Consider the following 12365-nt stretch of genomic DNA (forward strand, 5'->3'; position numbering starts at 1 on the left):
TAAAGCCCCTTTCAAAGTGATATCTTACACAGTATGTTGCAAAAACCATCAATGAGAGGATTGGCATTGTCAGCAAACCACCTTTTGGCTGAGCCAGGTTTTATTTGCCACACAACTGACATCATATATGACATCAGGGTAGGGGCAAGTGGGCATTGCTGGACCACAGTGGCCGCAAGGGCAAATGGAGAAGGCTGGTGGGCTTAATAATTAATTAGCTGATTGCAGAGACCCTTCTAAGGGGAAAGTGCCTGAGCAGGGCTTCCAACTTTACCTAAAGCTACACATTCCTTTAACAAATACTAGTTGCGTAAGTATTTGCTTGCATGAATGCCCTGCTCCTTATCTGTCTCTGTCTGTACATTTTCTTTTAGCTCATGTATGGCTCATTTCATCCAGAAGAGAATGATCCAGATCAGGTCCCTTCCTTTTACCGCATGGTCCCCAACGAAGCCCCTCAATATATGGGGATTGTCCGGCTGCTTCGGCATTTTGGATGGACATGGGTGGGGCTTTTTGTTGTGAACGATAACACTGGAGAACATTTCTTGCAGACCCTGGAACAGTACTTTTCCCGGAATGAAATATGTGCAGCCTTCACAGAACGACTCCCACAACAAGCACATATGTATGAATGGGACATTATTTATGATATCGCCTCTAATATATATGCTCATTTCACAGATGATAATAAAGCCAGGACTTTCATTCTGTATGGAGAAAACTTGACCATTACATGGTTGAAAACTGTTATGTTTCTGGGAGATCCTGCAAACAAGAACAGCACAGTGTTTGGAAAGGTGTGGATTATGACAACACAAATAGATTTCATGCTAACAGGCCTTCAAAGAACCTGGGATTTTCAGCTGTTCCAAGGTGCCATTTCGTTCACAATTCACTCAAAAGATCCATTAGGCTTCAAAGAATTTATTCAGACTGTAAAACCTTACTGGAATAAGGGAGATGGCTTCATTAAAGATTTCTGGGAACAAGCATTTGACTGTTCATTTCCAAACCCTGGGATGCCAACAAGGGCAAATGGAAGTTGCACTGGGGAGGAGAAGCTAGACAGTCTTCCTGGATCTCTGTTTGAAATGGGCATGACTGGCCACAGCTACAGTATCTACAACGCTGTCCATGCTGTGGCTCATGCTTTGCATTCCATGTACTCATCTAGATCCCAGCACAGAGCAAAGGGGAACAATGGAAGAGTTGAACTTCAGGATCTGCAGCCGTGGCAGGTAATGTCTCCACATTTTTTTAAAAAAAATATTTTAACATGTAGATTTTTACAAGATGACCTCAGGCAGAGCTTGGAAAAGTTACTTTTTTTGAACTACAACTCCCATCAGCCCAATCCAGTGGTCATGCTGGCTGGGGGTGATGGGAGTTGTAGTTCAAAAAAGTAACTTTTCCAAGCTCTACCATTAGTAATCAATGAAATGTTTGCAAAAAGCCTGGGGCAGAATTATCCTGAAAGGTGTTTTTATTTGTTTACCAATTATTTGGTGGAGGGGATGACCAACAGAATCTTATAAACAATTTTGGAGGGGTTTCCTTCCTTGATGAAGCTGGTGTGGATCTTTTCTAAATGTATCATTAACCATCCCTTTAACTATTATATATTTTTACTTTCTCGCGCTGATTGTATCAAGAGGCTTGGTTTATCATTTGTTCATTTGTGGGGAGTTCTATAGGGGAGGGAGACTGTGTTTTTGTTCATGTCTTCCTGAAAAATTAATAAAGATATTTTAAAGATGGTGTGTACACATTATTCACTGACAATTTTGTGGGTTTGTATTTCCTTCTACGTTTTGGCTGGGGAGGGGACACTCTTATTCCATATATATTCCGCTTTATATGTTCTAAATGGTTTAAAATGGTTTTAGATGGCTTTTTATTATTTGCATATGTTTATTTTATTTTAAATGGTGCTGTTTTAATTTGTATTGTTTTAACTTTTTGCTGCTGTTGCCCTGGGTTTGTTTGGGAAGAAGGGTGGAATATAAATTGTAATAAGTAACTAGATAAATAAATATATTGGCCTCCAGACGTTGGTCTTCATCTCCCATTAGTCACAGGCAGTATGGGCAAATGGTCAGTGATGGTGTGAGTCCAGCAATGTTTGGAGGGTCTAGGCCAGGTACTAGGCCTTTGGCCCTTCAGATGTTGCTGAACTACAACTCCCATCATTCCTGGCCATTGACTGTGCTTTCTGGGGCTGATGTGAGTTGCAGTTTAGCAATATCTGGAGGACCAAAAGTTCACACACACTTGGTCTAGGCTTCTCTCTCTGTTCTGTGTTAAAAGAGCTCAGTTTTTAGACTTAGTATTTGATAAATGTAACTCCATAAGCAATGGATCAACAAGTAAATGTGTTTGCAAATTTTATTGTTTATACATTAATTTCATTTTATCAGTTTAACTTACAACTACCTTACAACAGCATGTAACAAACATGATAAAACAGCCAGGCCCATTAAGAATGAAACATATGGACAAACATTATGAAACCAGTATCATTACTACCTAAAGGTCTGAAGAGAGAACTATGTTTTCACCGGGGGTCCAATGATCATCGGTGTGGATGCCAGACAAAGAACAAGAACAAGACATTCTCCTAATTTCTGGACCTTGGAACTCCCCAAACACAGCACTTCCATCTTATCAGTTTAGTCACCCTCATCCCGTCCATCACAGAGACCAGATGACAGTTCAGAATCTGCATGGTTACACCTGAGTGTGATGGCAAAAGGAAATAGAGCTGAGTGTCACCAGCATATTAATGAAACCCAAACACAAATCCCCTGCCATGGACTTATCTTTGCAGGGAATTGTTTATGCTATTGTTGCTATTGTTGTTGTTTACGCACCCTCCACCCTGAGGTCCCAGGGCAGGGTATAATAGTTTAAAATACATCATTAAGCCATTTTAAAACAACTAAAAACCACATCTGAAAAAATAGGATGGGTCCTAAAAATACACATCTCAGGTATTATGGTTTATTTCTATGCCACCATTTGTCCAAAAAGGCCGCCAAGATGGCTCACAAAAAACATACACAAATACAAAATGCAAGCAAGGAAAGAACAATGCAATCGACAACAATTCCGAAAGGAATAAATTCCAGCAGTTCAAAGATTGGGAAAGGTGGATCTCTACTGCATTAGGGACTTTTATATAGGTATGCAACCTAAAATGCCTGACCAACATCCCAGCTCAAGGAAATTAAAACATCCTGGTTTCAACTTCACCAAATTCGCCATTTCATCACTATGCCGATTATCAAACAGCAAGTGGCGAGACCCCTGACTCTCTCTGAATCTTTCCTTGCTCAACCTTGGGGAAATGGAAAAGGGACACTGTCAAAGATATATGGCATATTATTAGAGATAACAGTAGGTTCCTCGACAAACCATGAAGCTCCTTGGGACAAAGGCCTTTGTCAAAATATTAGTGAATCAGACTGGAATGGTATATGGTCTAGAGTCCCTTTTAAATCTGTTTCTTTTAGGATCTGTGAAAATGCACTGAAGCCGATTCTCAGATGGTACCTCACTCCTCACACCCTACATAGAATTAATAACGAGCTTTCCCCCTTGTGTTGGAGAGGGTGTAGGGAGCGAGGTACAGGTACATTTTAATGTGGTGGTTCCCTTTTGACAGGAAGTGTTTAATGAAATCAACAAGATCACCAATCAATCCCTTCACCTTGACCCATAATTGGCTTTGCTACTTGTCTTTGATGAAGTCAATAATAAAGTCACACGCAAAACTCTGACAAGCTTTCTTCTTATAGCAGCACGACTAGTGATAGCTGCTTCCTGGAAAACACTTGATCCACACATGATCCATAAATAGTATCAGGAAATATGGAAATTAGCACTTACGGAAAAAACTAACACAGTTCAAAAGCAATGAGACAAAGAACAGAAGCAGATAAGTTCTATGACCAATGGTACAGCTTTATTGTATTTGTTTGTCAAAGTGATGGAGCTTGCAAGCCTCCAGCCTCACATGGCCAGATCTGGCAATCTACATTGGGATAATCTCTGAAAAATAATACAGGACAACAACTAGTTTAATTCATACTTACTCCCCTAGAGCATTATATCTTATAGATAACTGAACTATTTTCTCTCACTGTTGTATAAGTTATATCTGTTTTGTATTATGTTCTATCCAAACCCAATAAAAACATTATTTAAAAAATGTAAACAATTTTTAAAAAGCAACAAACAATGACAACTGTAAGCCAAATATATTCGTCTTCCTGGCAAAGGGCAGTCTCCAGAAAGATGTCAGAAAGAACAGAGATGAGGGGGCAAGGCAGGTGGAAAAGCTTGCCCTTCGATGGTCCCAGCCCAGTGTGACCCCTGCAGCAATCAAAGGTACCAAAGGTGTAATACATTCTTCTCTCTTGAAATTTCTTTTCTTCTTTCAATTAGCTCCACTCATTTCTTCAAGGCATTTCATTTAACAACTCAGCAGGAGAAATAATGTTATTTAATGATAAAAGGGAAGTGGCAGGAGGATTTGACATTGTGAACATGGTCACATACCCAAACAGGTCCTTCCAGAGAGTGAAAGTTGGAAGTGTGGATCCCAGTGTCCTTAAAGGAAAAGAATTTGCCATTAATGAAGATCTAATCGTATGGCACAGAGTTTTTAACCAGGTGAGAAATCTGGGGTATTTATTTATTTTTAAAATTTATATGCTGCTTGATTGTGAAAAAAGCCTCTAAGCACTTTACAAAACCAGTAAAATTATTGATAAAACAGTTAGAAATAATTAATTAAATTATTAATAATTAAACCAATTAAAACAGCAACAGGCTAAAAAAATATTTCAGCATCTATGTTTCTGGATAGGTTTGGCTAAACAAAAATGCAGGCGCCGAAAAGAATACAGTGAAGATGCCTGCCTGATGTCAATAGGTAGGGAGTTCCAATTTCTTTCAAGTGTGGAACACTTATTGTGTGGAATTTGTAACAGTGCTTGTTCCACAGATCAAAGTGCTTGAGTGGGAACATATGGGGTAAGGCGATCCACAAGTAGACTGGTCCCAAGCTATTCAGGGGTATACATTGGGGAGGTTTATAGCAGTAATCCCTGGGGTCCAGATGCAAATTATTTATGAGTCACCAGTTGTCCATCTCTGTGGTGTATGAAATGGAAATGGACTGCCTTCAAGTCGATTCCGACTTATGGTGACCCTATGAACCGGGTTTTCATGGTAAGCGGTATTCAGAGGAGGTTTACTATTGCCTTCCTCTGAGGCTGAGAGGTAGTGACTGGCCCAGGATCACCCAGTGAGCTTCATGGCTGTGTGGGGATTCGAATCCTGGTCTCCCAGGTTGTAGTCCAACACCTTAACCTCTACACCACACTGGCTTTCTCTGTGGTGTATAGGAGTAGGTTATTTACTTAAACTATGTTTTTTCCCTTTCAAATCCCATCCTAAACACCTTTCCTGTTTATGAATAGACACTTCCTGTTTCTGTCTGCAATGACCACTGCCAGCCTGGTTATCAGAAGAAAAGGAAGGAAGCGGAAAAATTTTGCTGCTATGATTGTGTGTCATGCCCTGAGGGGAAGATTTCAAACCAGAAAGGTAGGTGATTATTTCCGTTGTACAGGGTCGAATAGTTCAGAATGTTCTGGAAGATGGCAATCCCCAATGGATAAATTATCATTGGGTGGGTATAACCACCTGACCAGTCTGTCATGGTATCATCCTATCCTAGGGATGGAAATATCTGTCAATTTTGGTTCTCTCAGGTTCTCATTTTTCCAATCCTAAATTCAGTTCTCCTCATTATTGAATTGATTTTCATTTTTTTAAAAAAAGAATATCCTCATGAAAAAGCTTCAGCACTATTTTAGGGCAATTTGTTTCCTATTAAACACATTTTTGTATGCAGTTTTGAGTAATGTACATACTTGAATATAATGCATTTTGTATGATATTTTTTGCCGTATACCTGTATATAATGCACATTTTCACTAACAGGGAAAAAACCCTTGTGGTTTAAGAACGTACCCAACAGATATGTATATCAAACTTTAAAAGCAGGGGAATTGGGCAGCTATAGTGACTGCACCAGGGGAGCAGGAGACCTGACCTCCTCTGTGAGGTATTGTACTGCCCTACAAATTTGTCAAAATGCAAACACAATTTGGGTTAGTATTCCACAATCCAATCCACTACCTGGGGGGAAGGAGGGGTGGGAGGGGTGAAGGAAGGGGCAAGAGGGAGGGGATAGGAGGGAGGAGGAGGGGAGGACAGGTTTGATCATTTGCAAGCTTTTTGGGTTCAATGGGATTTACTCCTGCACAAACATGCTTAGGATAGGTGAAACTGACCTGGGGGAGGGGCAGGGAAGGGGGAGATTAGGTGGGTGGGCGCTGGGCATAGGAAAAGCCCCTTTCCTTTCCAAAAGGAAAACATTGTGAACAGTATCATTGTTTCTCAGGGTTTCCCCCAATTTTTTATTCTACAGCAGGCACATGTAGTCTCCTACCCAAATTTAAACCAAAGCTGTCACTGGCCACATCTACAGCTGACATTTATTTCACTTTAGAAACACATGACTTCCCCCAAAGAATCCTGGGAAGTGTGAAGCTTGCTAAGGGTTGCTAGGAGATGCCCTATTCCCCCCACAGAGCTACAATTCCCAGACAAGGGCTGACTGTTAAACCACCCTGGCCACTGGACCTCTGTCAGGGGAATAGGAGTCTCCTAACAACCCTCAGCACCTTTCACAAACTACACTTCTCAGGATTTTTTAGGGGATGCCATGACTGTCTAAAGTGAAATAAATATCTAGGGTGGCCTCCTGAGTAGCCAAGCCAAACAGCTCTGAGCCTGGCTTTTAGAATGCTGACTGTTCTTACTGAGCATGCCCGACACCATAATAGACTTCAATGTTCAATTTCTTAAATTAATTAAAAATCAGCCATGCATTTTTTTAAACTTTTAACTGAAGAAGATGAAGGTCAGAGTATGGGGCAAGGTCAGTAGTAGTATTACAGGTACTCTGTGAACATGGTTGATTTTTAATTAATTACAACCAATTATGAGACCAGTGAGAAAAAAGTCCAGCAGGAGTCTGGATGCACAACTTTGATATATTTGGGCTTAAATGAGACCTGAATGAACTTTTTCCCCAATCCCTATCCTCCCCTATTTGCAACATTGTTTGAAAACATTTTTGTTACTTTTCCCAAACTTAATAAAGCTTTCAGAAAGTGAAGTACAAATACATCTTCAAACCTAGGCACACTTAAAGCACAATCCAAATCCAAGGTCTGCCAGGATGACTGAGTTAGGATCTGGTAACCAGCTCAGCTGTGCTATGCTGGCATAACTCACTCATCCTGGTTCAGAGATACACCAGCTTAATTTGCTCAACTTGGCTCAACCAGGGCTCAACTGCCTGAACCAAGATCAGCATAATTTATGCTAGTGTAAGCCCTCCACCCCCCCAAAAAATGCCATTCTGGGGGAGTGATGGAGGTGGAACGGGGGGGGGGAACGTATGTTGGATCCTAACTCCATTCATCTCAGTCACATGATCTGGAAATCCAGCTTATACCAGTGTAAGTCAAACTCTATTTTACAAGCTCATTTTACCTCTGCCACACTTGGGTTGGTTCAGAGAGCAGTAACCTCGCTCCTGAATGGTATTTGGATCTGTCGTACTTTACACCAGCTTAACTTAAGCCGGAAAAAATTGCACCAGTTTCCATGACTCAGGATTGCTCTGTCCTTTGGGTCTAGGGTTGCCAGGTTCCTGGCCTGAGACTGATCCTGTATCTTTAGGAGAAGAGAAAGTCAGCCAAGTTCAGGTGTTCTTGCAACACTGTAATGGGAAAAACCACAAGGTGGAATTCTCCCTTCCCCCTGCACAGCTTTTAAAGATACAGAAGACCTCTTGGAGGCCCGGCCTGGCAACCAAGAGGTCTTCTATATCTTTAAAAGTTGTGCAGGGGGAAGGGAGAATTCCACTTTGTAGTCTTTTCAGCACCTTCTTAAAACATTTTTGTTTAGGCAAGCCTATACAGACACATAGATGTTGGCGTGTTCTAATCTCGTTTTAGTTTACTGTTAATTTTAATTATCTTTTAAATGTTTTATTGTTTTAAACTGGGTTTTACTGGTAATTTTAATATCTCTTATAACCCATTTAGAGGTTTCTATTACAATCAAACAGCATATAAATGTTGTTAAATAAAATAAATAAAAACCTGCATCTGATGGCAATTGTAGCCCAAAACAATTGAAGGTACCAAGTTGGAGAAGTCTACTTTAAATTATGATAACAATAAATAAAAAAAATTTAAAAAAATAATTACTCACAGCTAGCATAAACACACCAGCCAGATGACTTTAGTGATACAGAAGTATAACTCCGCAGATTTTAAAATATGGCTTGTTTTGACCGTCAGAACACTTCAAACCAGCAATCATAAGTCTGCATGGTCAATAACTGCAAAAGAGGAGGCAGATGGAGAATTGTCCATAAGTCCATAGCTTGGAAAAGTTACTTTTTTGAACTACACCTCCCATCAGCCCCAGCCAGCATGGCCACTGGATTGGTCTGGTGGGAGTAGTAGTTCAAAAAAGTAACTTTTCCAAGCTCTGCATAAGTTACAGATGAACTGGAACCAAAATGGGACCTCTTTCTGTTTTTCAGACATGGGTTACTGTTTCCAATGTCCAGAAGATGAATATTCAAGCATGGATAGAAATGGATGCATCCCCAAAACAATAAACTTCCTGTCTTATGATGAAACTATAGGGAGCAGTTTGGCTTCAGTTGCTATTTCTTTTTCCCTGATCACAGCTTTGGTATTAGCAATTTTTATTAAGCACAGAGATACCCCGATTGTCAAAGCCAACAACCGGGACCTCACCTACACACTCCTCATCTCCCTCCTGCTCTGCTTCCTCTCCTCTTTGCTATTCCTTGGCAAACCTGTGAATGTGACCTGCTTTCTCCGACAGCCCGCTTTTGGCACCATCTTCTCAGTGGCTGTTTCTTGTGTGCTGGCAAAGACCATGATTGTTTCTCTAGCATTCATGGCCACAAAGCCTGGATGGAGGATGAAGAAATGGGTGGGTAAAAGACTATCAAACTCGATTGTCCTTTCCTGCTCACTCATTCAAGCAAGTATTTGTACTCTCTGGTTGGCATCCTCTCCACCATTCCCTGATTTAGATGTGCATTCAGTAACTGAAGAAATCGTTGTGCAATGTAATGAAGGGTCAGTTGCCATGTTTTACTGTGTCCTTGGCTACATGGGCCTCTTAGCCTTTGCTAGTTTCATTGTGGCATTCCTGGCCCGCAAGTTACCAGACAGTTTTAATGAAGCCAAGTTCATTACATTCAGTATGCTGGCATTTTGCAGTGTGTGGGGCTCCTTTGTTCCAACCTACCTGAGCTCAAGAGGAAAAGACATGGTGGCTGTGGAGGTCTTCTCCATCTTAGCCTCCAGTGCTGGGTTACTGGGTTGCATCTTTGCCCCTAAATGCTACATCATTGTGCTGAGACCTGAATTAAACAGCAGAGAGCAACTAAGGAGAAAGAAGTAACATATCTGTTTGTTTCCCCTGGTATGTATGTATGTAGGGATGGATGGATGGAATGAAATTTCAAGCTCAGTTTTAAAAAGTAATGCTTTGGGACCTTTAAGCTTAGATATCATAACTGCTCAGAAAATTAATTAAACAATTCACGTTCTACTGTGTGTGCTTTTATGTTTTTAGTTTTTTATTTTATACTTCAGCACAGTAGCTGATAACAGTGAATTCTTGAAATTTTTTTACCAAGGATCATTTGATGAACTTGAATAGAACTGTGAATTGAACGTGAACAAAGCTAGCTCATTTTGTCAAGGGACAAAGGTGGACTGGAATTAGTTTTGTTTCGGACATGCTGAACTTGAACTGGAACCAATTTCCTTTTTTAAAATGAACTTTCCAAGATCTGGATTGAGCCTGGAATCTTTCGCATTTACAGTTGCAATTTTTTTGGGGGGGGGATCAGGAAAGCCAGGTTCACAGCACCACAGTAGATAGCTTGGCATTTCAGTGAGCCAATCAGGGAACAGCTGTGTTCTAGGTCACAGAAACCCATTTTTACTACAGTATAATGCACAATAAAACTGGTGAAAAGACAAAGAGAGAAGAAATGATCTGGATGTTCCACTGGCAGAATATTTTGCTGGCTTTTGTGGGAGAAGTGAAACACAGGGCAAAACCTTTCACAAAGTTGTGGAGGGTGATTGCAACAGTTAGGTAGGAATAGAAGAACTTTCATGTGGGTATGGTTACTTTTTGACAAGGCAGTTGAGCACATTGGGAGCCATATTATTTTCCCCATAAAATCTCACTATCATGCTCTAAGGCATGCCCTCGGGGTCTAGGCTTCCAGGTACAGAAGATATAAGTATTCACCAAAGTACTCACCAATGAAGGCAGAGTTACAGATGCAGCACAGTTCAAGCAAGCCAAGATCAAGCACGGAGAGTTAATCAAGGCCCAAACATGACCAGATACAAAGTGAGGCAACAGTCCAAGATCAATATCACAAGGAGTTTAGGCAACATTCAACAAAATAAGAACCAGGCACTAACAGCCAGGAAATTTTTGCTGTTTCCCATATCTAGGAAGCTAAAAAGAGGGAGAGGCCTTATATACTTTAACCTCTTAAGACACATCTCGCTACTGGCAGTGAAGAAGTATTAGGGATCACAAATAGACCCCTTACGCATGACTAGGCTGACAACTCTGGGTCTGTAGATCCATACTGTGCCATCACTGTCTATTCCGGACCCATAACTTTTGACAACAGCACTCTTGAGGACTTGTAGCCTGTTCCACGTCCTTCTCTGACAGTTACAAGGACTGCAATGGATTGCAATGGATTACCTAATGCAATGGATTAAGGGGGCTCTGCATGCTCCTCAAGGCTCTCAACCTATGGGTTGTCTGTAGGGTTGCTAGGTTCCTGGCCTGAGACTGATCCTGTATCTTTACGAGAAGAGAAAGTCAGCCATGTGCAGGTGTTCTTGCAACTCTGTAATGGGAAAAAACCACAAGGTGGAATTCTCCCTTCCTTCTGCATAACTTTTAAAGGTACAGAAGACCTCTTGGTCACCAGGCCCAGCCTCTACGAGGTCTTCTGTATCTTTAAAAGTTGTGCCAGGGGGAAGGGAGAATTCCACCTTGTGGTTTTTCCCATTAGAGGCTTGCAAGAACACCTGCACTTGGCTGACTTTCTCTTCTCCTAAAGATACAGGATCAATCTCAGGCCCTGAACCTGGCAACCCTAGTTGTCTGGTTCATCATTTGAATACTCCAAGTCAGGATTAGGAATGACAGTCATTAGGAATTGCATAACTGTGTCACACAGTGACATTTCCAGTGCCATTCTGAGTACCAGCTGGCTGCTGAGTGTAGCGGCTTGCCTTTGAAGGTTAACAAAACAAAAGGGGGGAAGCATTCTATCACCTCATCAACAAAGTAAGAACTTAACCCTTTGGAAGGAATTAACCCTTTGGAAGGAATTAATGTATTGATGGACAAATTAAAAGAATTTGGACTGTTAGCAGGATTTAAGATCAACAATCAAAAAACAAAGATGTTGGTGAAAAATTTAACTTTAAGGGAACAGAAAGAGTTAATGGACAAGACAGATTTTACAATAGAGAAAAAGTTGAAATATTTAGGTATCATTATGACAAATAAAACTTCAAAGTTGTTTCATAATAATTATGAAAAATTATGGACAGAGATTAAGAAAGATCTGCTAAAATGGGATAAACTACAATTGTCATTAATGGGTAGAATATCTGTGATAAAAATGAATGTATTACCGAGAATGATGTTTCTGTTTCAAACAATACCTGCAATATCCTCTGACTTACCTTTTAAACAATGGCAAAAAGATATCTCTAAATTTGTATGGCAAGGAAAAAAACCAAGAGTTAAATTTAAATTACTACAAGATGCCAAAGAAAGAGGAGGACTGGGATTACCAAATCTGAGACTTTATTTTGCTGCCTGTTGTTTAGTCTGGATAAAGGAATGGATTTTATTGAGGAATAAAAGACTATTGGATTTGGAGGGCCATAACCTAAAGTGGGGATGGCATGGATATCTATGGTATGACAAAGTAAAAGTAAATGTAGACTTTAATAATCACTTTATAAGACGTCCTCTGTTGAAAATATGGAATAGATATAAACCAAGGTTCTATTCGAAAATACCATTATGTGTCTCAAATCAAGAAGCTTTTTACAGAAGAGAAATGGCTGGAAAAGAGAAATGGTTAACTTATCAAGAACTATTAGAAA

The 12365-nt window shown here is 40.4% G+C and overlaps 1 protein-coding gene across 1 annotated transcript; it reads left to right on the top strand.

Moving 5' to 3' along the window:
* The first annotated feature begins 437 nt into the window (after positions 1 to 437).
* On the top strand, positions 438 to 9600 carry LOC133366038 (vomeronasal type-2 receptor 26-like). The gene is made up of 4 exons (XM_061588679.1): positions 438 to 1241; positions 4450 to 4677; positions 5490 to 5616; positions 8702 to 9600. The coding sequence occupies exons 1-4, from the start codon at positions 438 to 440 to the stop codon at positions 9598 to 9600; spliced, it is 2058 nt and encodes a 685-aa protein (XP_061444663.1).
* Positions 9601 to 12365: the final 2765 nt, after the last annotated feature.

Source organism: Rhineura floridana, chromosome 11 (genome assembly GCF_030035675.1).
Source record: "Rhineura floridana isolate rRhiFlo1 chromosome 11, rRhiFlo1.hap2, whole genome shotgun sequence".
Lineage (NCBI taxonomy): Eukaryota > Metazoa > Chordata > Lepidosauria > Squamata > Rhineuridae > Rhineura > Rhineura floridana.

Excerpts from the sequence above, each read along its gene's own strand:
- LOC133366038 (XM_061588679.1), top strand. The coding sequence starts at position 438 with ATGGTCCCCAACGAAGCCCCTCAATATATGGGGATTGTCCGGCTGCTT. Across the intron at positions 1,242-4,449 it reads AGGATCTGCAGCCGTGGCAG|CTCCACTCATTTCTTCAAGG; the intron begins GTAATGTCTCCA and ends TCTTTCAATTAG. Across the intron at positions 5,617-8,701 it reads GAAGATTTCAAACCAGAAAG|ACATGGGTTACTGTTTCCAA; the intron begins GTAGGTGATTAT and ends TCTGTTTTTCAG.